General features: G+C 41.1%; 1 protein-coding gene across 5 annotated transcripts in view; it reads left to right on the forward strand.

The window, feature by feature from the left end:
- The window catches only part of DPF3 (double PHD fingers 3), a 176,939-nt gene that overhangs the window by 99,154 nt on the left and 49,953 nt on the right, over positions 1–27,832 (forward strand). For 3 of the 5 annotated variants that reach the window (XM_037394205.1, XM_037394207.1, XM_037394209.1), the window contains exons 4-8: positions 1,612–1,739; positions 5,608–5,703; positions 6,744–6,782; positions 10,363–10,441; positions 21,127–21,264. In XM_037394205.1, the coding sequence (XP_037250102.1) occupies positions 1,612–1,739; positions 5,608–5,703; positions 6,744–6,782; positions 10,363–10,441; positions 21,127–21,264 (480 nt within the window). The remainder of the gene's footprint in view (positions 1–1,611; positions 1,740–5,607; positions 5,704–6,743; positions 6,783–10,362; positions 10,442–21,126; positions 21,265–27,832) is intronic. The other 2 variants (XM_037394206.1, XM_037394208.1) reach the window with 1 other exon arrangement.

Consider the following 27,832-nt stretch of genomic DNA (forward strand, 5'->3'; position numbering starts at 1 on the left):
AAGGGGGTTCAATTCACAGTTGACCCCATCCCATTGTGTGGGTTGTCCTGGGAGTTTCCTTTGAAAATCCCAGTGGTTTGGGTCTTCTGCATGGTTTGTACTCAGCCTTTCCCTCCATGAATAGAACAGCTTTTGCTGGAATTTTTGCTGGATTTTCTGTGGTTATTGGCTGAGCAATGCTCTCTCACTTCAGAAGACTTGGGCAAGCATGTTGTAGAAGCACTGATCAGGGACCCTGAATCATTTGCTGGCTTAGAGTTTTTCATATATAGAATAAACATATTCCTGGCATGCAATTGCCCCAAGAAACAGATTATACTTTACTGTCCCAGGTGGAGGTGTTCATTCATTATTTGGATTGCAGGAGTGTTTTGGGACTTTATAAACATGAATTTCTGCCCTGCGGAGTTTACAACTCATGGTGATAGAAAGGCAGGGAGTTTTAGGCAGACTGGGGAGCACAACACAGTCCTAAAAGATGAGCAGTGGACAGAGCTGTGAAATAAGGACACCAGATGCTGATTTGTAAGCATTAGTCCTGTACATTATTACTTTATAAATCTATTGACCTAGAGGAAGGAATTCCTTTTAGAAAGGACAGAGTACTTGAGAAATCTATACCTGACATTGTCAGGTAAAAAGACATTCACGATGTCTCTCTGCCATAGGATTGCTCTGAATGAACCCCTCCATGAGTAGGGTAGAGGCCAGGATCTACAAGGAAAACTGAATTCTTCCCTAGGTGTATTTTAACATCTTGCTAAAATTAACGTGCTGTTATTTGCCTGTCTGCTGCACTACATAATCTAGTAGCGGCATTCAGAAGGGGGAATAAAACTCTATTCTTCCACTTGTACGGCAAGTTGCATCAAGCTTCCTCATAAACCTGCAGTCTTTGGAGTCCTGTGCCCCAGGCCTGCCCCCAAGCCAGCCTCTGGCTCTTCCTGCAGTGATTGGGGGCCGTCCTGTTTTATCGGCTAGATTCTGCACTCATAGCTGTACTGACTGGTGTTTCTTCATTGGTGTAGGTCCATTTAAAACAAACTGAAGATTTTATCTAGTCAGTATTATGTGAAAATTCAAGACACATCCCTTTGGTTTTGCAGTTCAAGTTCTCAGCATTGGCCCTACACATGAGGTCTCTGCTTCCCCACATGTGGAACATGCCCTGGTGTAGGAGAATGCTGCTTGAAGCCATGCTGTATAAACTGCCAGATAATAAATTGCATTAAACTACTTTTCTACTTCAGGAGATCAGATCTTCATATTTGTTATTTCAGTATCTTAGAAAGTCCTGGTTTTGTTCTTTGTTTGAACCAGAGGGAGTTTACATAAAGGAGAAGGATTTTTTCCCCCATTTATTTCCTCTGCTACAATACGTCCAGCCTTTTTTTCCTGTAAACAAGCACAGCAATTGAAAAGATCCGAGGTTTTCAGTAAGACAGAAATTAATACTATATGGAGATCCTTAGCAGTTAAAAGAAGAGCTTGAAGAACTCTCCTTCAAGATAGAAACAAGCTTGAAAGTCTGTCAGTATTCTGCTTGTCATGTCTGTCCTTCTGCTTGTTAGCTGTCTGGGGGAGACACAGTCAGTGTGTTTTGTTTTTCAGAAGTTGATCTGCCTCTGAAAAAAGATGGGTTCACCTCAGAAAGTACAACTCTGGAAGCCTTGCTGCGTGGAGAGGGAATAGAGAAAAAAACAGATACTAAAGAAGAAGACACTATACAAGAAATCCAGGTAAAGGAGAGCCCCATGCCCTGACAGCAGGGCTCAGTTTACAATTTGTCTTTAAGCCTAGCAGATTTTGTCCTGTGGCAGAACAGTGCATCTGTTGATAGTTGTGTCATTCTACTGTCAAAATGTTATCAAACCATTGTGCTACACTGTGATGCTCAAAATGAACTTGGGATCTCGTACAGTTCTCCTGTCACAAGAATATCGCTCGTTTGGCTGCGTTCTGCACAGTTCCTATGCTGGGATTTGCTTTGCAGCTCTATGAGATGGTTGCATATAAAACTGACAAGCAGAGATGGGTCCCAACCATAAACTGAATTTTAGTGCCTCATATTTAAAGTGAATTTGGAGATGGATTTGAATTTGGATTCACAGTTGCTGACTGTACACAAAAATGTGTCATTTTATACTAAGAAGTCTTCAGGAAGTATACAAGCAAAATAAATAATTAAAAATATTCTATTCTTAATTATCTCAGTTATTATTAGTGATGCAAGTATGAGAAATATTGCCTCTTCAGACACATTATGATTTGAAAGTTATTTGTCAAGATTCCATTTCATCCTTTAACAATGAAAAGTAGAAAAACATTTGTGGGTCTGTCATAGAAAGAAATCAGCTAATATAAAGTGTTCTTATATAAATGCATGTCACTTTATAAAGGCATCTTTATATTGCTAGGAAAGCAGGTCTCTCCCACAGCAGCACATCTTTGGTGATGCTAAACCACCAAAATTAGTGATTTTTAGTGAAAGCCATTGGCATATGTGTCAAAATTGGTAATTTTGGCTGAGATATAACATGTTGCATCTATACCTAAAACTAGTAAAAAATTGAGTGGACAACGCCATGACAAATGAAACAGAAGAGCATGGGCATCAAATCTATATTACTTAGAGCTCAGACCTACTGGTCTATTTCCTAGAAATTTCACACATGTGAGGGCAGCAAAATTAGGTCTCCTGTTCCCAGTTACACAGGTAAAGGAGCACCATCAGAAAGGAAGCATCCCATGCTTGTGGAGTGGGAAAAAGCTTGCAAGAGGCCTGCTCTGTGTCTCCTTCTTCAGTAGTGTATCTGGGCCTATTAAGCCTGAGAGCCCTAAAGCTCTGTTTATACCTGCTTCTGAGGTCACAAGAAGTCATGGTGCAGCATCCTTATGAGACTGACAAAAATGAGATGCCTTTGGATGTTGCTGTGCAATTGAGCTTCCAAATTATCCCCAGAAGCAGTCCAAGGAAAGATACTTCAGTAATGGTGGAACTGGCACAAGCCTGGGCATTGCAGAGCAGGGAGGGGGGTGCAAAAATCTACAAAAAGTTATCAGCTAAACGACCATAGCTGTGACCTGTCACCTGCATGTTAGTTTCATCAGAACAGATGCAAAAGGCATGTCTTGCTGTTTGCTTGTTATGCAAGCACAGCTTATCTGGATTTGGTCTGTACAACAATGACTGCCGAAGCATTTGCTAGTAGCCAGCTTTGAGTGTGTACTTCAGCACCTGGCAGCTAGACTGTACCAGATCAAAATCATGATCAGTGCCTTTTATCCACATGACAAATAAGAGAAGGCAAATCTGTTTTGTTCCATTGCATGCTCTTCTGTGCTGTAACGTGAAAGGGCCTGGCCTCAGTGGTGATGAAAGTGAGCAGGTGGGATAGACGTAATTGTAATTCCCACCTCAGCCCCAGCCGCTTACCCCCCTCTCATGCTCATAATATCTGTCAGAAGAAGACTTGGTGATTAGCTATACTGAAGTACATCAGGCTGGGAAACTGTTTTAGAAAGACAGAATAGGAAAAGAAAAGTTACTTTGCTAAAAAGGGTGCGGGTTCCCCCTGCTAAATAGATGGCGTCATTGGGGCCTGCTGTACAGTTGTTACTTAACAGGCTTGAGGATTTTGCCCTACAGTAAACTGGTATTGAATGTGTGTCTCCATTGTTTGCTGGAGAAGGCTTTGAATAGCCTTTTGACGATGCATCAGAAAGGCTATGCCCATTCTATCAAGGATTAAAGTCATTACCCTGGCAGTGTCACCAGATTCACACTTGGTTACTTACTATCTGTTTCCTAAATTGATGCTGCAATTTTAAAGAAAGAAAGTGGTTTGTAATACTTCTCTTAACTGCTCTTGTGAATTATTATTGTTGTTGTAAAGTAGCTTCTTCCACTCCCACATACAATATGGTTGCAGTCTTCTCTTTTTTTGGAGATACTTTAAGATAGGAAGCAATGTGAAACTATAAACTCATATCAGTAAGTTTGTTTATTTTCTTACTTACCACTAGCCTCCTCATGTGCAACATTTTCCAAATGCTTCGGTTTCCTAAAATGAAGCCAATTAATGTATGCAATTGCATGTATTTCTAAGAAACATTTTATATATGCAGAACTGGAATTTGCTTATCTTTTACACCCTCTAGTATTTAATACTGTAGCATTTTGTGAAATTTTATTTCATAATGGTCTGACCTCATTAATAGCCTCCTGAGATGTAAAAATAAAAGGAGCAAAAACCAGATGAAGACTTGATCCTCTACCATGTTCTAAAAATTGTTTGTACTTTTCAAAAGGGATACTGTCCAATATTAGTCTTAAAAAGTTAGCTGATAAAATAAGAGTAAACCTGTATAGTTGGTCTTCCAAATACAGGGGTTTTTAAAAGGGAAATTTCTGTTGTATTCTTTCCCACAAATTCAGAATTTGGTGCTTGAGGTATGCAGAAAAGAGAAAGCAACTGTGACTTGCTCCTGTTCTCCCTCTGCTGGCTCTCAAATAGCTGTTAAGTAGAAATTTTACAGGGAAGGGACAAATACAGTAAGACTGAAAAACTTCCCCATAAGTTTATTGTCACTCATTATGCGTCATGGCTGCATGTTGTAATTTAAATGAAGGGTGGCATGGCAAAGATAAATTAGTCATTCCAGATTAGTCCCTTACAAATTGGCACTGCACCATGAATGGCAGGAGTGGCTGGGACCCATTTCTGTATTTCTAGCAGACGTGTCAACAGGGCCTCTTTCCACAGTAGTGTTGTGATGATTGGTCTTGCCTTTGTCCATGCCATGTCTGACTTGTGCAGTTATTCAGGATGTCCAGCCTGTGTTTGATTCTGGAGAGGTTACATTTCAAAAGATGAAGATGAAAGTATTTAAATTCCCTGGCTTGGGCATCATACAATTATGTAAGATGATGACTTATTTTTCCTATTAAATAATGTATTGAAGGAACTGTTGCTATTGTTCCTATTAACTTCAGTGAGACCTGTACTTCCACAGCGTTCGCATGCAGCCAGACCCCTGCTTCCAGATTACGGGGTTGTACCTGTGGTGTATGCCCTGAAAGATGTTACTTTCTAGATCCACCAAACATGCTGGAATGCATGGAGGAATTTTCTCTGTTTTTGCTAAACAAAGAAAATTGTGAGCTGCCAAGGAGGAAACCACTGGTTTCTGTCTTCTTAAAGTGCATTCTCAACATTAAAGGAAAATAAAACAATTTAAGGTGCAAGAAAAAAAAAAAATCATGCAAACGATTTCCCAGACAGAGCCTGCAGTTATGCATTCTAATACTTGTGTTGTCTTGGGGTATTGGTGCTCAGTGATGCCACTGTTATTTCTTAGGAACCTGTTTTTCATAGTTGACTGATATCAGTGGTATTTTTTAATAAGAACTCCCTGGAGAACTGAGGGTGGAAGGGAAAGCATTTTGCTTTAGTGGAAAGAAGTAGGGGTTCTGGGATCTGATTTGGCATTGTATCATTGATCAACTGTAATTTAATAACGTGCAGTCTCTGTGGTAAAGAGCAGCAGTTGGCTATGTGTCACCTTGTTTACTTCTAACCATTCCTGTTTATTGTTCAACCACAGAGGGTTTTAGAAAATGATGAAAATGCAGATGAAGTAAATGAGGAAGAGGATTTGGAAGAAGATATTCCAAAACGAAAGAACAGGCCTAGAGGACGGGTAGGTGGAAACTTTGCTGGAATAGAAAGGAAGGAAGCAAACCTCTGCTTTCTAAGTTTACATTTGTCACATGTATCATATATGTGAAGTGTATATCTATAGATATATGATAGTGATAACACTATAGATAATTTTCAATCATATGGTCAAAGATTTTTAATATTTTTTCAGTTTACTTTTGTGAATTACCAAGAAAAAAAGACTATTTTGAAAGTAAAAAGTTGGGGTAAATTTATTATGGTGTTGTATTTACAATTGTAATGTAAACTGTAATAATTATGATGACATCCTGCTATTACAGTGCTCTTACTTTAAAACAACATTTACTAATTACAGAAAAGCAACAAATTCAGTCATGACAGCCAAAAACCCCACCAAAACAGTAACTTGAACTGTGTTAATACATTTTGCAGCTTTCTCCAAGGTAGCCCTTTGTGGCTGACACTGGCCCTCTTGAGCCCATGGCAAATCTTCCATTTGCTTAAAATGGGCAATATTTTATCCTTAGGGGAGTCTGTGTCCCTTTGCTTACCTAAGATGTTTTTTCACAATTTCATCAGGGCACCAGTTAAGTAATGAGGCCAACATTTTAAAACTTGGAATCAACATTTTAAATTGTGGCCCCATAAGCTAGGCATCTAAATAAACATGAACACAATTCTTGGAGGTTTCAAACATTTTCATCTCTTTGGCTCCAGTGGATGCTGCAGGGGCGCAGGAGCTCTAGAAATACCTTTGATGTGTTTGTAGGAGTCAAGCAAGAAGGGCCACATTTTAGGCCAAATGAGCAGGATTTAATAGCTTTTAAATAAGAGAGAGACATGAAACCACATTGAATACTTGCAATGTACTTATGCATCAGACCCTCTCTTTTGGTTTCGTCTGTTGTTGTGTTGTTTCAGTTTTCTGCTCCTCTTTATTTTGGAGCTTAAGTCCTTTAATATAAGATCAAAGCACTTTAATAATTGGATAAGTATATATTTCACCTTCCTTATTCTCAAAATCACCTGAACCAGTTTCTTTCTTTCTTTCTTTCTTAGCCAAAGACCCCCACCTGGAAAAAAATTTTCCAGAAAAATGTAAGTTTCAGAAAATTTGTATGAACCAGTAACCAAAACCAGGAGTTAGAATCAATACATGCACACAAGCTCGACTGTAGCAATCAACTAATATTCCAGGCTAACAATTCTTTTCTAATAAGTTGCTCTCACATAAACTGCGCATGCTGGTTAGGGTTAGTGAAAGGGAGTGAACAGCTAAAAGAGAGATACCACTCAGGAGGAGGGAATTTCCTGTATTCATATATCCCAGGCCTACACAAACAGAGTCCTGAAGTTACCATTATGTGCAAAGGTTTACTTCCCTGTTCAGGAAACTGTTTCAGCATAACTCCATTATTTTTTCTCTGCTAATGTAGGGAAAGCAGTTGGAGGGTACTAGATGTCCCATTCATTTTGAAGCATAAAGTCATGTCTTATTTTCTGCCCTAGAACTGGCCCCCTGTTAAGTACAGGAGCAGCAGGATCTCTTGCCTTTTTCTTGCAACTAACTCCTGCTCTGCTAGTGCCCTGGCTTCATTCAGTACAAAAAAGAGAAGTCTGAAGAGTGCCAAATACTTTGAGCAATTTTCATTTTTATTTGATGGCATCAATAACCAAAGCAAAATGTGGTATAAATTAGGGTTTCAAAATTAGAGCCAGATTCTTTTGTTGTTGAAAACTGGTAAGCCTGAATTGGGTCTGGTCATGAGTGTTTTGCTACTCTTCAAGTTGCCCATTTCTAATGTGAGCCTGACCCAGTGTAGGAAATTGTGGCTAAGGATGTGAAATTAGGGTACATGAAACCTGGGCAGCACTTTGTTTCTGGGAAGGAGTTGGATAGGGTATTTTTAGAGGGCAGAAGAGGGGAAGGACATGCATAGGAAACTAGGTCCTGCAGAGTGTGGCCTTCAGGGATTCAGAGGAGTGAGAAGAGCTGACAGCATTGATGTGGGATTAATGCAATGGAATTACTGCTCTAGACTTTCCAAATTGCAAATGTCCCTTCCTTTCCCTACAGCATGAATTTTTTTTTAATCCTGGCCTCTCCATCTGTCCCCCTGGCTACTCTCTCTGGCTGCTTCAAGGCTGCTGTGCCTTGGCTTCCAGGCTTCACATATCATGTCTCGTAGTCTTTGCTGCATCCCGTGTCATGAGAATGTAGGCAGTTGTGGATGACTGAACTCAACAGACTGGAGTGCTGGCAGCAAGCACAGGGCACTCAGTTTGGTTTATTATCCCCTCAGGGCTAGCCCTGAAATTGTGGGAGCATTAGGAGGGGCACTGAAGGCCAAAGAGATGGATTTATGGAAGGAGCTTTTTAGTATCTTCGCTGGACAAGGAGAATGTTGTAGGAGCTGGGAAGGATAGTTTGCTAGGAGATACGAAAGGAATGCAGCTGCACCTTACAGATTGTCTGCTCATCAGCTGGATATCCCGTGGGACAATTTCAAAGGCCCTAAAGACATTTAGGAACCCAAGTCCCATTGAAAGTCATTGACTTGAAAAATCTTCCCGTGTGTTCAGTGCATGAAAAAGTATATCTGACACGCAGTCATGACATGAGTGCTGTACTCCTGCACTTCCATAGAGAATGGTTTGAAGGGAAGCAGCGGGCTGTGAGACTAGCAAAACTCTGAGCAACAGACCTTTAATTACTGTCCTGTTCTGAAAGGTGCCTCTGTAAAAATAGTACTTTCTTACTCAACAGATCTGTTCTAAGTGTGTAAACAGTCAGACCTACTGACTAGTGGCAAAAGTAAGACTTTACAGCTTTTTCACAGCCCTGAAAAACCAGTGCAGCTGGTAGGATAGGGAAATTATATCCTAATCCAAGTACTAGCAGAAATATTTATTAAGGGCCAATTGCTTGCCTCTGTGAAGACTCTCTGATGAGCTGAGGGTTGTATAGGAGCTGCCGTGGACTGAAATTCATCTTGCAGCACATTTTGCAGTAGTGAGAGAAGAAAGGAACTACCCTGGGATTGATTTCATAGCCCAGAGGGGGTTTACAGAGCTGGCAGTCAGAGAGAAAATATTGCAGACTAGTAAGATGATTTTATGTGATATGGTCAGTAAAGTAGCTTCCACCAAACAGTTGTTGCTGGGGCCTTTTCCAGGGTGAAACTGCTTTTCAGTTCACCCTTACAAATCTCACTCTGCATGTGTGTGCTGATCTGTACAGAGGTCTTTTGCAGAAAGCAGAGCTATACGTGTCATATCTAATAGTATTTACCCTATCTAGACAGCTGCAAATCCATGTCTTTCCTTCAGGACTGTGTTAAGAGTTAGACCTGAGCAATCCCAGGGAAGTAATGTGTGAAGTTTTTATAAATCCCCATATTGTCAGATTTTGGCAGGCCAATGTAAAACTGTTCCTTCTCTTTAGATGTCTGATGGAATGCAGCTCAAATAGTGCTAGTTCAGTCCCAAGCCATAGAAGAGGGACAGAGCTCCAATGACCCCTTTGTGTCTGGGGTGCTAATATTCTCAGAATTTCTACATCTTCTCCAGCTTTACTTGACAAAGCTCTGTCCCTTTCTTATTTTCCCATGCAAAAGCTTGAAGGATTTGAGTCCGGTGGCCTTGTCTAGGGTGAGAAACATCAACCGTTTAATAAGAGGAGCAGCAGAAACAATTTCGTTGCTTTTACCCAGGAATAGAGTAGCTGGCAGAATTAATAAAGGGCTATCTAGCCATCCACCTGCAGATCACTTCCTCAAATAAAGATCAAGTCTAAAATTATTGTCATCTACATGCTGTACATTAGTGAACATGATAGAATCTAAGGCCTTGGTTCCATTCCCAGTTTCACATCACAGCCTCCAGCACTGGACAGATACAAGCTGTCCTTTTGTTGGCATCTCAGCTGAGAAGGGTCAGGACCAAGTAGCTGTGATGCTGAAGTCCACTCTTACCCTTGAAGCTCATGACAGAGTAGTCTGTGCTGTGGAGAAACAGCTTTTCAGTTTCCAGAGCTGCCAACTTGGTATGTTGTAGGAACACAGAACTGCAGAGAGACCTTTCTGGGTAATTCCTGTTCTCTGTTATTGCAGGTAGCCATGTTACCTAATCCTTTCCACTAACTAACCAAAGGTCCATGTTATAATTACCCATGGTATCTTTGTCCCAGAAGGCCATTTCAAAACATTGCTTCTCAGCTAGAAAACAAAACAAAACAAAATGAACAACCCCCCTTTGAAAATATTAAAAGAAATAATTTTACTTCTGTTTTATTTGGGGCCTGTTTTCTGGCTGATTTAATTATTGTATTTATTCTCTAACACCTGTTCATCCATTCATTCATATTCGGTTAAACAAGGTATTTGAACATCTTCAGAAATGAATGTGTGATGATACTTCACTGAATATGTGCTGGCAGTGACCTGCTGCTATGGATGAACAGTTTGGGTTATCTGTGGAGAGATCTCCACTGTATTACAAGGTCCATTAACATAGTGCATATCTCAGGAGATGAAGGGTCAAGCCCACCCTTGAGAAACCTGTATTAAAGCTGAGGATTTGTTTAGTTTACATTGCACGTTTTTCATAGGGGGGTGAGGGGCACAAGGAGATCTGAGGGGTGATGGAATAAAGTTAAACATTCCTCTTCTCCTTGCAGGCTCGGGGATCTGGAGGTGGCAGGAGACGGAATGATGCTGCCTCACAGGATGATCATGACAAACCCTATGTTTGTGACAGTAAGTAGCACCCAGACAGCTAATTCTGCTTCCAGCTTGGTCATACCAGCTCGGTGCACTCAGGGCTTTGTCTTTTTCCTTCCAGCAAAATATTCTGCTGCTCTTTGACTTGCATGTTTGCCACCTGCTGCTGCTGCTGGTCTTGGTGTTTTTGCATGAAGGAAATAAAATTAAGTCCTTGGCAAGACTCCACTTCCCTTTGCCCTATAATAAATCATCTCTTACATTTTCTTTCTTTCTCCTTCTCTTTTTCTGGCTTCTCTGCCTTTTGTCTTCCTTTCCCCCATGTAAGATTCACCCTCTATTTCTTTCTCTGTTTCAGATAGTTACAAACAAAAGCATAACTCAAAAATCTCCGACAAAGGTACTTCACCCTTGTATCTCTTCATATATTTGGCAATTCTCTTTCCTTCAGTCCTTTTAAAATCTCACTGGGCTAAATTTTGAAGGTCTTACGTTCATCCCTCACTCAGAAAGTACTCTTGTGGCATCATCAGGAGTTGGCCCCTCCGAAGAAACAAACACAACTGGAATCCTTTGTTTTGATACATATTCCCTTTGAATATGGCTGTGTTGTTTGACATCTCGCATTGGGACTGGAGGTGAAGTAAGGCATTGCCCCAGCTGAAAAATTATACCAGACCCCAATGCTGAAACTGAAGAAGGATGCCAGAGTCCTAATATGAGGAAGGAGTCCAATATTTGATACACAATGTACTTTTCTTATGGTCTACTCCTTGGTGCTTTCCTTCTTCTTGCACCTTGAATACTATGTTCAGTTTTGGGCTTCTCACTTCCAGAGGGGTGCTGGAGCGTGTCCAGAGAAGGGCAATGGAGCTGGGGAAGGGTCTGGAGCACAAGTCTTGTGAGGAGTGGCTGAGGGAACTGGGGTTTAGTCCAGAAGGGAGGAAGCTCAGGGGGGACCTTACTGCTCTCTACAACTGCCTGAAAGGAGGCCACAGGCAGGTGGGGGCAGGTCTCTTCTCCCAGATAACAAGCAACAGGACAAGAGGAAACAGCCTGAAGTTACAGCAGGGGAGGTTTAGACTGGGTATTAGGAAAAATTTCTTCACTGAAAGTGTTGTTAAGGAACAGGCTGCCCAGGGAAGTGGTGGAATCACCATCACCAGAGGTGTTTAGAAAATGTGTAGATGCGGTGCTTAGGGACATGGTTTAATGGTGGACTTGGCAGTCCTGGGTTAACGGTTGGACTGGATGATCTCAAAGGTCTTTTCCAACTTAAATGATTCTATGATTCTTTTGATATTCTTTTTTTGCTTCGCTGTGAAATTTCTGTGAAGGGCACTGATCTTACCCACATGCTTTTGAGGTCTCCCATTACTACAGACTTACTACTTACATGCAGTAATAATTTGTGCTGCTGGGTGCCTTCTATCCTGTAAGAATAACCTAACAAAAGTTAATACAAGTAGGAGAATAGCAGGAGGTCTTCATTTCTGTGACCCAAAAATGTGTGGTGGTTTTGAGGACAATTAGAATCCTCCTTTCTCCACTGTTTGCCGTTTTGCAATGTTACTGACCTTAAAAGACCAACCGTTACTATGTCAGTCTATGAGAGTATTTCCTGGTTATTTTTAAAAACATGAAGAAATAAGGAGCATGCATGGTAAATAAGAATTACATTCCATGTGATCAAATCATATTCTTTTATAGTAAGACCAGGTGATCTGGCCAGTACAGTGATGGACATGATGGGCATTTTGGTTCAGCAAGGTGAATATTCCAAAGGCGATGAGCAGAAATGAAAGACTTGCACACGAATGGGACTGACTGAACACGTGATCAAGGAGGAAGAGCTCTTTAGGATATGCAGAGTGAGGAGATTTCTGTTGTGGTTAAGTAGCTATTCTTGTATGTTGGAAGAATGTGTCTTCTAAGACTTCTCTGGGAGCCCAGTATGTATCTTGCTGAAATCCACAGCTTTCCTCTGCTGCTATATGCATAACTGTCTATCTCTTTTCTGGAATCTGGAACATCCTTCCTAAGTCCAAGGACACTTGTCAGTGGTAGTAATTTTGGACATAACGTCTCTTTATTGTCTGATCTTGCTTTGCTTTTGGAGAACTCACGATGTGCTTAGTAGAGATTTCACAGAGTAAGTGAAACATCTAAGATATCAAAACAGGCAGCAGAAATCTGGACTGAAGTCAAGGCTCTGGTACATTTCTGTACTGATGGAATTTTGCCTTGGCTTACATTTTGGAGCATAGATTTCCTCTTCGGTTTTGGAAATATAAACTTTCCTATTTCATTTGGCTGATACCTTTCATTTTTAGGAAACTTATAGTTAGAGGTGAGTCATAAGAAGTTTTGGAATCCAGACTTCACACACTGACTCCTCCTTTTCCATTGTAGATAGCTGAGAAAAGGGTTATGTGGTAGAAGAACTCTTTCACCTGACTGTGGAGCAGAAGGAAAGAACTGTCCCAATTTTAATGCCATCATCCTGAAGTAATATCCTGGCTTTGTTAACTTTCTGTAGGAATTTTACATACAATTCATTGCGAATAATTGGCTTAAGTTGAGGCTTCTTTCTTGCTTGGGTGGATTTTTTGAATACTTTTTTCCTTTGAAAGTATTTGCTAAATACTTTTATAGATAAATCTCAATCTAATTGTGGTATGTCAGAAATTGGTTTGCAGTGTTCCATGTGCAGATGTTTTGGGCGGATACTTTTGTTTTACATAGAAACATGCAGGTCAAGAACAGTGAATGTTTCCTGTTTGGGAAAACGTGATTCCCACAATCACACTGTTGGTATAAATAATTAACTTAAGGGGTAGACACTTTATTTTTTCTGTATATTATTTAATTTACTTCCAGGTTGCTTTTTCTGCAAGTGCTCTGATATTTGAATTTGGAAAGTGACCACAAAGAAAAAAGCATAAGCATATCTAAACCAAATTAATTTTCTTACTTAACTGCATGGGCACAAAAATTGATTTGTGCTAAAGAACTACTCTGCTCTTTTTTCATAGTTATGCATGTTTATAGGAAACAAGAATATATCACTGGGTTTCATCAGTAATATTAAGATTATGGGAAAAAACTAGTCTCTGTGTCAATAAGATGATGCAAGAATGGTACCCAGCTGACGCAGCCCCTTGTGTTGGAAGATACCAATGCTATTTCTGAAAAGGCCTGCTTTTTGGAAGAGGCATTCAGCTACAAACCAATATTAAATCTGGTCCCAATATTAAAACTGACTGGAAATAGGGAATTTTTATGTGGAAGCAGGTTTTCAAAACTCAAAATGTTTTGTCACCCTATGTTTTTAAGAAAAGGTGGTTGATTGCTTGTTTTGTGGAATGAAATATTCTGAAATACTTCAGTTGACTTTATTGAGCATATACTGTATCAGAAGTTCAGAATAATAAGATTGGCCATTCAAAGCACTGATAAAATTGCTAAAAATTATGAAATGCCTTGTTTCATCAAATCAGCAAGTGGAAAGCCAGTTGTATTGGGTAGTGTTTTGCCTTGAGCTCCCTTGGGATAAACGCTTGGATAATGAAAATGGCAGGGCAGCCTGGTATAAGATGGGTGCAGGCTGGAAATGGTAACGTAGCCGAATGGGTCAGCTGCTGTATGAGACCAGACCCAAACGCAGCTTGAATACCTGGCTAGGAGATGGAGCCAGGTGCCTTAAACAATAGTGAAAAGTAGGGCTTGAGGAGCAAAGCAAAGCCACTGGTGTCAAGCAAGAAAAGTGGAAGATACGCCCACACAGCTGTTCATGATAAGCTGGGCATGTGATTTTTAAAGGAGGGGCAGAGTGAAAAAATGTATGAATACCTATGTATGTAATAAGAAGCAATGTCATGTCATTGTCAAATGATCAGCTGGGGAGCGATCAGTTCGACCACAGCCGTCTTCTTAAAAATCTTTCTACTGTTTTCATATTATTTATTATATTTTTTTTAAAAAGAAGAAAAGCTTCTCTGAAGTTTTATCTAGAAACTTGTATTCTTGTTCAAATGTTGCAATCAGTTGTAGCGCCTGAGCTCTTCATGACTCCAGATGTCTGCTTCCTTGAGCCAGAGTGGTTAGTTTGTGTTAAATCTCTACAAGTTACTAACTTTTCTGCTGTCCATCTTTATTTGTCTGCTTTCATTCTTCTCATGTTCCCATGGAGACTTATCTATGTACATACTTCCACCTTTGTTTTCTGTTCCTCTGTCTATGGAAGATTTTGCTTGCCAATCTCTAAAGAGTTGTTTCTTTTCCTCCTACCAGTATGTTCTTGGCTCCTTTTAGTTTTATTCCATATAAACTGATATTTTAGCATAACAACTTATGTTTGTAATGTATCCTTTATTCATAGTCCCTCTGAGGCCAAGATATACCGGGTCCCTAATATGCTTGGTCCCTAAGTGGAGACTTTGAACTTGATTTTGAACTACTAATAATTATTCAGAACACCTTTTTTTTTTCTTTCTTTTTTTTTTTTTTAAATACTTGACCCTACATCCAAATCACTATAGCTTGAAAACATCCTCCTGCTTTTTCTTTAAGTTCATTATCCAGTGAGACATTGAACTTTCATTATTTTGAGGTTAATTTTTTCATCCCCATTCCGTTTCTACACTAAATGTATTGTAAGTTCTGCCAACAAAAGGCTGGAGTCTTCAGGTAGTTTACATGATTTAAGGTTAGCAGATTCCCTTGATTTTCAATGGGTACTGAGGATCTCTCTCTCAGTTTCCTTAGCAAATCCCAGTTAAATGTTATATTGTTCTAGCATGACTTGCCAAATGCAATTCCTTAAGACCTGTTCTTTAGGAACTATTTTATTGTATATGTTCACAAAGTGACAGCTCTAGTAATTACCTTGCTAACTTCACCTGCCTTCTTTTTCATTTCCTTGAAGTGGACCTGATCCTGTCAGACTCATTGTAACAACTGGAGGATTTGCTGGAATGCAAAAGGCCTACAAGATAAATCGTGATTTAGCTTTTTTTCTACCAGTTGTCTAAGACTTAATCTGTTGTCTTAATTCTTACCGATACTATGAAAGAGTCCAACACTACTAACTGCTGCTTCTTAGGACAGACCTTTGGTTAAATATCACAATGACAAGCTGATTTGAAAATGCTTTGATTATAGCATTATGTTTTTACATGCTATTCACAAATCTCCATCATGACTTCAGCTTGCCTTTAAACTGTTAGCAGTTTAAGCCCTAAATCATCTCCTGGTATTATCCTTTCTAGTGAATCCCTAAGTAGTTAATAAGCAATAAGATCTAGAATAAGATGATTGTTCAGATGAACCCAACAAACAACTGTCCCGCCATAGCTGCTGTACTTGACATTCATTGACTACACTGGTAGAAAAGCCAAGATTAGTGAGGCAAGGACCCCTTTTTTTAAAAAAAAAAAAATTAAAAAAAATTGAATAACACAGGTCTGGAGTAGAGCATATGAAAAGAGGGGAACAGAGTTGACTCTTGACAGCTGAACTTTTTCTACTTATATCGGCTACGTCTTTTGTTCTTTGCTTCTGCTAGCAATTCATTTATTGAAATGTGGACCTATATTTTGTTGACCTATGCATGTTTTGTGCTGGAGTTCAACATTCTTGTGATCTTAATACAGCAGGTAGATTCTGGGACTTGTCCATTGGGGACACTGAAACAAAGACTATTTACTACCTACATAAAATCCCCTATGAAATAGGTTACTAAACAGCTGCTCTAATATTAGAGGTGTATAGATGACAGTACTGATCAAAGAGGGACAAGCATAATGCCTTTCCATCAGTGGGGGTCAAAATACACTGTTAGCATTTGAGACCTCTAGATGTGGGAGATTATATATAATCTCTAGAAGGGGAGATTATATTACCAAGGAATGGGTTTTTTTTGGAGTAGAGCAAATGGTGGGACAGGAAGATAACTTTGAGGAATGCCTGCCTGCCAGCAGTTAACTTAAGAGTTAGTGTTTGACGCAGCCCAGCTGTGAAAAAAGAACAGGAGGCAAAGGAGAAAAGCAAATAGAGACAATGAGGGGGGCAAGATTCAGTGACAAAAAAACCCCAAACCATGTACTCCCTCAATTTCCTGTTTCCACTAAAAACATGGATTGTTTCATTCTGTCTTATACTGGTGACAGATTGTGCAAAATGTATGTGGAGAGCTGGCTGGAACATAGCTCACAGCCTGCCAAGGACCAAATGTGTAACAATTTCAAAATGACAACAACACAGCCATTAAATATTTGATGAGGATGTCTTTTAAGTCATAGATTTCAAATTCCCTTTTAAAGCATGGGAAGTATTTTATATTAATTTTACTCATTGAGAAACGTAAACACAGAGAGAATTTGCTTATCCAAAGAGTTGCAGGCTATTAGAGGCCAGAACTTAGAACAGAGCTCAATGCTTATGATTAAACTATCTGCAAATTATGTTTTCCCCCCATAATGCAGTTGTGTAATGTCTTTGTTTCAGTCTTCAAATTGGAAGGAAAGTAAGGTTCATCACAGGAGAGTATCTGGTGGCCTCATAAAATCTCTCCCTCTTCTCCATTTGTGGCATTTGATCTGCACTGCTGTATTACTGCCTATTTACCCAGCTTGTTCCTAAGACGGCATTCACATTAGGTTGTAGCAAAAATATATCCTTTGAATGCAGGAGGAATTGGAGTGGGTTACATTGTACAAACTCCTGCTGTTTTCATTGGGCTTGGCTACCTAATTAATGATCAAGTCAACTTCCCAGTGTTGAGATTCAGGATGAAATCTACCACATGCAAGGATGATGAGCCTATCCAGCAAGGAAAATTAAAGATAAAAAAAGTCAATGCTGCTGAAAGAAAGGCAAGACCACCTGGCAAAGTTTATGAAACGCACGCTTTCACTTGCTATGTGTGAGCTGCATAGCGTTAAGAACTAATCAGCAGCATACATTTCAGACTGGGAGAACCAGTTCTCATTATGCTTTTGTCAGCTTGGAGAATGAGAAAGATGTGGTGGTGTAAGCACTGGTCTGGATGCTGGAACTCTTGAATTCTGGTCTCTGGTAATGACAAAAGATCACTGTGTTGGCAAGTCACTTAACCCCTCTGTGGTTCTCTTTTTTTCAGAAGTGAAATGAGAATAGTATTTCCCACTCAGGAATGTGGAAGAAGATTAATTAATGTTTGAAAAAACAATCTTGCAGTGGGAAGAGTTATATAAGAGCTAAGTGTTTATTAATGTTTGCCCTTTTACAGAAATTACTTCTTAGCACAGTGATATGGTAGATTAATAAAATGTGCTCTATCTGGAAAAGAAGAGATTAGGGTGATTTCAGGAAGATTCAGTCTGTTGGAGAAATCTTGAAGTTCTGACAGCTTTTATTCTAGCAAATTCTCACTGAAGCCAGTGGTTCTTTTGCCTGACTAATATCATGAAACCCTTTCCCCCCCGCAAAAGTCTAATTTGCTTGGGGAATACGAAATCTCTGGAGTTGCATCTCACGGCATTGCTTTGGACTTTTTCCTTGACGGGACATGAATTTGAAAGGTGGTAAAGTCTAGACACCAAGCAAAAAAGGCTGCTGGAAGCTGCAGATCTTTGGTCCTACAAAGGATCTGTTGGGACTGTGTAAACAGAACTCCTTTGCTTCATCTTAGGAAGGAATCTTCCAAATTCCTTTTTAACTATGCATGTCTCAGCTTATTGCCCCCCTTGAAGGCCATCTGAAAGAGTTCTGGCAGCGGGAAGGGCTCAGCTGCAGAATTACTACTGCCTCAGCTTATTTGCTATTTCGCCTTGGTAAGCTGATACTTTTTTGCTGGAGAGGGCAAATCTGCAGAGCCATCTGATTTCCTATGCCATCCTAAACTCGGCAGCTAAAATCCCTACATGATCCTGTATGGAATGGAAGCAAGGCCACAGCCTTGGGACTTCCTGCAGGGAATGCAAGTTTCCTTTTGTGCGTTGAGGGAGAAAGATGCATGAGACCTACATTGAAGAACATGGTGCTTTTGTAAGGTAACAACAGTAGAGCTAGAATTGTGGGTATGTTTTCAGGGAGAGCTGAATGAAATGAAGTCGGGTAGAATTTCTAGAAATATTTTTGGTTTGAATTTTAAAACTGCCTCTAATAGGTAAATGGGATTGGGTTTTAGAGCTTATCTGATTTTACAGCTAGGTTAGCGTTAACACAGGATCAAGCTATATAAGAGCAAACCAGAGCTGGATAATATGCATCATGCAGCTATTAATTCCACGTGCCTCCACCTTGGTCAGTACAGCACTGATCACCTGATAGTGCTCTCAAAATAATTAAAATAGAAGTTTTTGAGCAATAGCAGTAATTTATAGCAGAAGAATTATTTTTTTAGCATTCATCCTCAAATGCACACAAGTAAGGGGGATAGAGTAGGATACTTAGTATGATAATCAAATAGAAATGTAAACTTCTCTCTCCATCCTAAGAAGTGCTGTAACATTTTTGTAATGAGAGGGGTTTATCTTTCTGAAATAGTTTAAACAGTGAGCATTTTGTAGCTCTCTCCGGTTTGATGATTACTTTTGTGTTACTTTTCCCACTACTAAAAAAGTGAAGGCAAAGTCATACAGAACTGTGGATCTTGTTTGACTGTCTGTCAGTGTCTGTTCCACTGCTTGTCCTTTGCTCTGTAGGTTTGCAGAGGAGGAAGAGTAGTTTCCCTCTCCAGAATGCATTAGAAGAGTACATGGCTGGTACTAGAACAAGGGAGACCAACTGGATGTTCTGTGGAGAGCATGCATCTAACAGCAATCTGGTTTTTTCAAAATGTTTGGCAATAGAGTTAGGTTTACATATGGAATGAGGGCAGATGCTTCAAAGAATGGATGTGCATATGTACCTGGACATTTTATTTCTCCCCAGCTTTTTCCTCCCCCTCCTGCAGGAGTTCTCATTTCTAAATCAAGGGCATTCAAAGACTTAAAAAATCTGTGGCTAAGGACACATCGTGTTTGGAAAAAGCTTTTGTCGTGTCATGATGACTGTGTGAACATCACTTCGTAGAATGGAGAAAACTGAGATAAAAGTATCTAATATTCCAGATCACTCATCTTATTCGTATCGTGAGGTTGTTTTACACATTTCTAATAAGGCAAAGTATTTTCCTTGAGGGAGTTTGTAAATCAGCTAGAAGAGAAGGAGAATGAAATATGTAATCATGCTAGGCTTTGATTTACAATTTTCTATCATCTGTTCCAGAATGTGGGCTGTCAATTGGCTTCTTGTGAGTAGTAGCAGAAAAGTATAATAATGGAAGTTTTACTTCTATGTAAATGAATAATTGGAGCAGGTCTGGGTTTTTGTGGTTTTTTTTGGGTTGGTTTGTTTGTTCATTTGTTTTGGGTTTTTTATTTATTTATGGAGCCTTATGACACTCCCATCAGGTGTCTGCAGAATGGGAAGCAAGTATCTATATACATTGCAGGATACATTTTCAGTATCCAGGCTGAGGGAAGTTGTTAGGAATTGGTGGTGACTTCCCTCTTGGAAATTTTTTCAAGGGGACTAAAAATAAGACAGAACTAGAGACCGCTGAATTCTGTTCTCTGTTCTAGTAACACTTCCTTTACCTTCCTAAGCAAGCTATGCAGGACAGACTACTGGGCATGATGTTTATTCCTGTGTGAAATCCTTGAGGTTAATGAAGCTAATAAAGTGACTGAAAATGTGGTTAGGAATAAAAATTTGCAGGAAGGGCACTAAGCTTCTTTGCCTTTGTTTCCTAATCTTATAAAAAGGCAATAATTGTATTTAGTAGACGCAATAGCTGTATAGAAGAAAATGGACATTCAGAGGCTGCTTTGAAGATGAAAAAAGGTAACTTTTAGAGACAATTACATGAATTAAAAACTTTTTAGAAGCTGAATTTGTATGTAATGGATCTTATGATGAAGCTTGCCCTTGTGGTGAGCTCCCCGTGAAAATGTAGACCTTTCATCACCCTGAACTGTTCGATCCTGTTCTTAATGTCCGTTGATTTAGCTCTAATATAAACAAAAGTTCAGAAGGAGGATTTTCTGTCACACATGGTATTATTTATTGGGATGCTGAATATGAAGTTTACCTGGGGAAATAATTGTCACTACTACATGTTCTTCTAGCATGAAGCTGGATGATTTCCATCTCCTTATCTTGACTAGGAACCTGCGAATAAAGCTATTTTTTACCCTTTTACAGAAAGCCTTTTTTTAAAACAAACAAACAAACAAACAAACAAACAAAAAGCAGACTGTTTTCCTATTCTCAGAGATCAGTAATGAAGAAAATAATGTCCTTTCTTCTCAGTCCAGTTTCCACTGCTGTGCATTGCGGAGCACCAACATAGGAACTGGCATTTCATTTAATTTTATGTGCAATCTTGTTACTAATCTTAGCAGAGAGGATTAGGGCTGTATGAGCTGCAGAGATTGAATGTGCATGTGCTTAGGCCTGTAGGAAGGACTACTGGTGGCGTGGTTGGAAGAAAGCTTCTCTGTGGACCTGCAGCTGCAGAGCTGCGTTTCTGTCACCTTTCACCAACATCAGCTGGAAGAGTTTCAAGCAGGCATGTGGAGTGTATGGTGCTGCTCTCAGGGGAGAGGGGAGCTTGAGAGGATACTGCCATTGTTGCAGATCACACTGATGTTTCCATTCTCTCTTCCCCTCCCTCATATCTCCTTTCCTCCCAGTCTGTGGCAAGCGTTACAAGAACAGGCCTGGGCTAAGCTACCACTATGCTCACACCCACCTTGCCAGTGAAGAGGGTGATGAAGCCCGTGAGCAGGAGACCCGCTCTTCCCCTGTCCACAGAAATGAAAACCACAAACGTGAGTAGTATTTTGCCTTTGAGATCCTTTTCAGAGATGTCTCCACCCTGTCTTTGCCTTGAGGAGGCTGGCGTGATTGCCTGGCTCCGTTGTGAGTGATTGGGGCCTGGATGCTTGGAGCTAATCAGCCACAGCTCACACGGGTGCTGGCTCAGCTAGTCAGAAATTCATTTCAAACCCAGCATTATCACTGCAGCAAGTCACTTTTCCATTACTGCTCCTGTGGGGAGGAGGTGGCAAGGAGAGGGGGGAAAGGAAGAGATGCCCAACCTGCCTGTCATCAAGCAGCCTCCCAGTGGCTGTTAGCAGTGATGTCAAGGAAATACACATCCATTAGTTTGAGGAGGCTGCCTTTGTTTTTGCCTTTGAATAAGAGACATTTATCCCTGTCTCAGTTTTTTAGATATGAAATTTACAGCACCTGTCCCTCTTATCCTTGCATCTCCTCCCCAAACAGCTTACCCTCAACTTTTTACCAAAAGCTACTTCTTAGTTACAATTTGGTAAAATCTATGAAAGGGCATCAGTCCTGATGTGCAAGGAGGAGAGCTGGAACATGGGAGGAGGGTTATGTGCCTAGATTCCTCACACTGGTACAGGGCTGAAAAAAATCTTAGTGGTCCAGATGGCCCTGTTTGACTGTCCTTCCTCTTCTTCTTAGGCACAGAACTGTGTTTTATTGCTGATTTTTGCAAGTCTCTAAGCCCCTGTTTCTCAGTTTTCCAGTATGCAATACTATGTGATGTTTACTTTCACCTTGGGGTTTGTGTGGATAGCTTTGTTCACTTTCAGAAAGTCCTTTCAGATCACTATGTGAACTGTTGTCATTTTAGTTCAAACTGTTGAACAATGTGGACAAAGCAATAAAATGCTTATGGGGAAAAATATCCAGGCAAACACCTTCTAATGCATTAAACAAACTGGAAGAAATATGGAAGTAGGAAAACATTTTCTTTCTAAGCAGGATAATTGATAATTATCCCCAGGGAGGTGTGGGAGGGGGTTTCCTTCCTCCAAAGCATCTGCTACTAGCCACTGTCTGAGCTTGAAGGGCTGTTTAGTGTGATCCCATTTGGCAGTCCCTCTGTTTCTGTCACTTTTATGCTCTACCTTTTAGTTATTCACATATTTTGTAGATTCACAGCAAAAGTAATTTTGACTCCTCCAGCTGTTGATAAACTTGAGCTGTCAATGCATTAAGAGCAACTGCTTGGGCACGCTGGAGAATGTCAGTTTTCAGCCAGTAGCTTTTGTTTACTTAGCATTTACATCATCTGTGTTGGTTTTTTGCTTCCTGTGCCTGCAGTGTAGTCAGTAATAGTTGTCTATCTGACAGGCATATTGCAAATCTGTATTGAATTAATATTGATACTGGCCTTGCACACATGCCCAAAGAAGGGTAGTGTCCCCTGCCCTTCAGCTTGTCATAGAGGCCAAGGACAGTCTCAGTCCTTCGGCTTCTGATTATACGAATGTGGAAATTATAGAAGTTAGCACGAAGAGGAGCTAGAAAAGCTGTGGTAAGGTTAGGAGCAGCTGGCCTTAGCCTGTGGAAAGAAAGGTGTGTTCTACACTATGGGAAAGGGTAAAAGCAGGAGCTGCTTGGGCTTGTGTTCCCCAGAGCTCCTGAGTGTGATGCATATGGCAAAGGGCAGCTGTTGGTGCACAGATCCCCAAACAGGCAGAAGTTTAGAGCCAGTGGGGTAAACCACTCCGAGGTCCAGATTCCTTAGCAGAAAGAATCTGCTTAACAACACCCAGGAGCCAGTGAGGTATGGGCAACAGCCATGTGAATATGAAGATCATCCCTGGGGAAAATCCCAGATGCCGGAAGGTAACTCTCCCAAATGGCTTAGCTGTCGCAGTGGCTGTTTGTTGCTTTTTGCCTGTTTGTTTGTTTACAGCCTTGAGCTCAGATCTTGCATCTCTGCTCTTTCACTTGGCGATATTTAATATATGCTGCCATTTATCTTCCATGTGAATGCTAATTGTCCACATTGCTAATGTGCAGTCATTAAATGGTCCCTTTGTACAGGGGGATGGTGGGGAGCCAGAGCATCAGATCCTTCCTCTCCCCTAAGAACTGCTAGGCATGTGTTATGAATTAAATTTGACAGGTCTGCAGTGGTGCAGGGCTCAGGCTTCAAGAATCCTCTCTGCATGGGCTTGGGGGGTGGGGGGTGGAGGGAGAGAGGGAGGGAAGGCGGGGCAGGGGATGTTAATCCAAACAGCTAATCCGCAACCTATTGAACAGGAGGACGAGAGATATGGTATAGAGCAGGGTCTGGTTATTTGCTTAGTACTGTGACAGAGAGATATGAGCAGCCTGATTTAGAAAAGGCAAGGCAAATTCAAACCAGCCATTTGGAATTTGCTGTGCTGTGGGAGGTGAGCACTGGGTCAGTAAAGTTCAGGCAGGCGGCTGCAGTATGAACTTCCTTCTTTTGTACCCATGTCTCCTCTGCAGCCTCCACTCCTTGCAGTACCTGCGGTAACGGCAGCTGTGCTGAGGCAAGGAATGAGCTTTCTGGAGGAGGGCTTCTGCAGGATTCACCTATTGATGCCCTAGCTGGTGCCAGATGGCCTCTTGTCTTTCTACATACCCAGTTCCCTTTATCTTTACTCTCCTCCTCATGCACTGACCAATTTGGGTAGTTCAGTAAATTATCTAGGGACTGGAAAAGAGGTGTAGACAGGAGGAACCTACCTGAAACTGAGAACCACTGAATGTATCAAAGAACAGGGACAGGTCCAAGCCCCAAGTCTCACCTCCTTGGCACATGTCACTGTCCTTGACTGTTGTAGAGGGTTTGTTTATTTACATATCTCTCTCCTTCTGTCCTTCTTCCTTGCCTATAGATTACCCCTTGTGACATGGAAAATAGTTCAACAGTCTTCTCCAGCCTTTGCCTTTCCTAAAACATATTAGCCTGTGCTTTGTTTGAGTGACAGGAATAGAGGCAATGGACACAAACTGAAATACAAGATATTTTGTTTAAAAATAAGAATTTTATTTTTTATTTTTTTTACTATAAGGGTGATTAAATAGTGGAACAGGTTGCTCAGAGCATTATGGACTCTCCACCTGTGGAGATTTTCAAAAGCTGACTGGGCACAATCCTGAGCAATGTGCTTGTGCAGGGGGGCTAGCCTAGATGATCTCCAGAGGCCCCTGCCAACCTCAGCAATTCTATGAATCTATGAGCTTTAGTTGCCTTGTTTGTATGTCTTATCTAACCCTTTGACACAGAGAAATAGACCTTCCATACTGCCTAGTCTTGCCTCTGTCTATAAACACATTTATTTTTGACCTACTCTCTGAGTTTTTTACCTGAGTATGGGTCTATGAAAAGGAAGTTATAGCAAACCCTTAAAAAAGTCACACACACCCCTCCCCACCTTCCCCAACTCCACTGCTAAAAAGAAATGATCCACATCATTCTCAGCTTTTTTTTTCTTCTGGCTTTTCCTTCACATGTTGGCACCGAGAGCATGAGATTTGTGAGCTCAGGGTGCATCCAAGCCTGCCACAAAACACCTGCTGTTTTATTCCATCTCACTCCATGGGTACAGGCCAGCTCTGGGGGCAGCTGGTGCTCACAGATTTTGAGGCACTTCTGATAGAGGAATTACATTAGACTTCTATCTATTGAATAGATGTGTGTGTGTGAATGAGTGTACTAGTATAAATGCCCTTCCTTAATTCCTGGGAGAATAGGACAGTGTGCCTACATGGAGAAAAACTTCCTCTCCTTTAAAGGAGAAGAGTTTTCAGTGGCATTTTGCTATGTGGAACGTTGGTTACAGGCAGCTGTGCAATAAACAGCAACTGAACAGATCTTATGCCCACAAGCACTTTGGCCAATGACAACCCTAAATAAAGCACATTATGCGGGCTGTCACTGGCCTAACTGCCCTGTGCAGGTCAGGCCATCCTACAATACATGTAGTTAACGAGAACGTAGTCCTGTGCCCTCCCGCCACTCTGCTAGCTTGGGCATCTGACCTGCAAAACCACCCGTGTATGTTATTTCATGGCATCAGCCTATTGTGCCCAGTTCCATTGCAGATTTTATTATATGGATAAATCTCTAGTGGAAAGACCAACCAAAGTTATTTGTGTACTCTAAGCATAATTGGATACCCGGTCTCCAGAGATAAAAAATTAATGTGCTAACCTCAGTGTGCCTCCAAGCTGTCCTCCAGCTCCCCCACACAGTCATCTTTGAAACATTTTTATTTCCATCCAGGCAGGGGGCTGGCCATGAATAAATGACAAGAGTCAGCCCCTCAGTTGGAGACGAGCTGTTTGTTTCTCTCCACAAGCAGCATCAATTTCAAAAGCTACATCAGGCCTACTTCTTCCCTGCCTCAGTGCTGATCCTTGCTGGGGCTGTGGTGGGAGCTACTTCCGAATGCAAGGATGCATCAATGCCCACCTTGCGACAAGATAACCTGCAGCAGGTGCCTTTTCAGTGAAAATATGTACATTACCTTGAGTTGACTTCTCATTAATCTGTTTGGTTTTTTCCTTTTCTAGAAGTTGTTTTCATAAGGAAAAAGAGTCAGAATACCAAAAGAAACAGTAGTGATTGCAGAGTTTGGAACTGCATAATGATTTCCACTCAAACCCTCTTTGCAGCTGTACATTTCTCAGACTTTTGTGCCTGTGTTTTAGGATGCTAAGGAAAAAAATGGATCAATTGTTTAGAGTTTTGGAATAGTGGAAAATCCCAGATTTGTCTCCTATGTACAGGGACCCATAGGGGACTTTTTGTTCATTTGTTTGGAGTTGTGGGTGGGGTTTTTTGGTAGTTTGGGGTTTTTTTTTATATACTGCCTGGCCAGGACCTGAAATGTTGTTGTCAATGTGCAAGTCATTGAAGAGAAGGACCTAGTGCCTCTCAGTAGTTTATGGAAAAATGTTTCCAATTTGACTAATAAGTTTTCAAAAAACACGAGTTGCTTCAATAACATGCCATCTCTTGAGACAGAATGGTATCGTTTATGTATTTATCATTGTTTCTCATTTTTTGCTATCTGCTTGCTTTTTCTCTCCTCCATGTAGAATTTGAACCAAGTAAAACCCAAAAGTTTTGACTGAATTTGAACTTAGGTGCTCTGCCTTCTCACATTCCTCCAGATCCAAAGAGGAGTAATTTCCAGATCCAAAGCCTACAACATGTTGCAGGGATCCATTTCATGACGTTGGCCATTCTTACCTGAATGCTGAGGGATGCTGCTGGATGGGGCTGTATATCGGGCACTATAATCCCTCCTTGAGTTCCCTGAGCTGATGGGAATGATGCGTTTCAGTGGCCAGAGACCAAGTCTCAGGAGAGGTACCCCTCAAAATCAGGAAATCTGTATTCTAATGTCAGACTCTTTTGTCTTCTTTCCTAGTCTGTATCTCCTACTGTTTATTGTCACGAGGCACTGGACAGTTACAGTGATTTACTGTGAGCAGTGAGATTTTGGCCCATGCTTCAGGTGTTCCTTCAGAAGACCGTAAGATCAGTGCACAGACATTTCTATGAAGTGCTGCCTTATGGTGCAGGAACGCTGACTCCTCAAATCAACAAGATCTGATCAACTGATGCTGTAATTTTCCTAGCTGTACCTTCTGCTACCCACCTCCCAGCTCATTCGTTAGCTGTTCAACTTACAGGCCATACTGGTCTCTGTAAAAGACATGATCAGATGCTCTTCCTTTCCCCACCTTCAGAGGCTTCCGCTGACTCCTACAGGTGTACCTCCTTCTCGTAGCACTTCTTGTAGCTTTGAGTGCTCCTTGGCCATGCCTCTCCATGAGCAGGGGCTGTAGGAAAGGCAAACCTGTCACAGCTGCTAAAAACTGTGCAAAGAAAGCAGCTTCTGCTATCTCCACAGCACCAGCTAACTCAAAAAGGAGATAAAATCCAGTTGCTAGGGAGAACTGGCAATACTTTGGGTGGGTGGTTTGCAGCACCTTTCTCAGCAGCATAGCCTGCTTCTCTGCCTGCTGGCAAAGGGCATGCCCCTGCTGTGCGGGGGAGTGCAGCGTGGGGAGCCTGAGCTAGCGGAGGCCCATTGGGCTGTGCAGGCTGATTAGCTTGACTCTGGGAACAGAGCAGCAGCCGTTTCCCAGTGCTACACCCAAGTTCAGAGCTTATTCAGTTGAGTACTGTGCCACAATGACACAGAACCCAAGCTGCACTTACAGCCTGCTGGAGGGTCTCTGTATCAAGTGCCCCAACACTTCCCAGTTTGGAGTTAGCCAACATGCTTATCTCTGGTGTTAATGACAGAGTAAATGTGCCAGAGAGACTGGCCATTTCCTCTCATTCAGTTTGATTTACATTTTTTCCTGGAAAACTCAAATAAAAAAAAAACCCTGCACTTAATTTGCTGGCGAGAAGGCCACATAAATTACTGTACACATCTCTACCTGGCTGAGTACATGTGAGAGAGCAAGAGCCTTGAATGTGTTTCAGCTGTACTTGGCCTGTTCCTCACCATACCAGGAGTTTTATATATATATATATTCTTTCATTGTTCCTTTCCAGAGCAGGGTCTAGCCCTGAGCACA

The sequence above is a fragment of the Falco rusticolus genome, chromosome 7, assembly GCF_015220075.1.
Source record: "Falco rusticolus isolate bFalRus1 chromosome 7, bFalRus1.pri, whole genome shotgun sequence".
Lineage (NCBI taxonomy): Eukaryota > Metazoa > Chordata > Aves > Falconiformes > Falconidae > Falco > Falco rusticolus.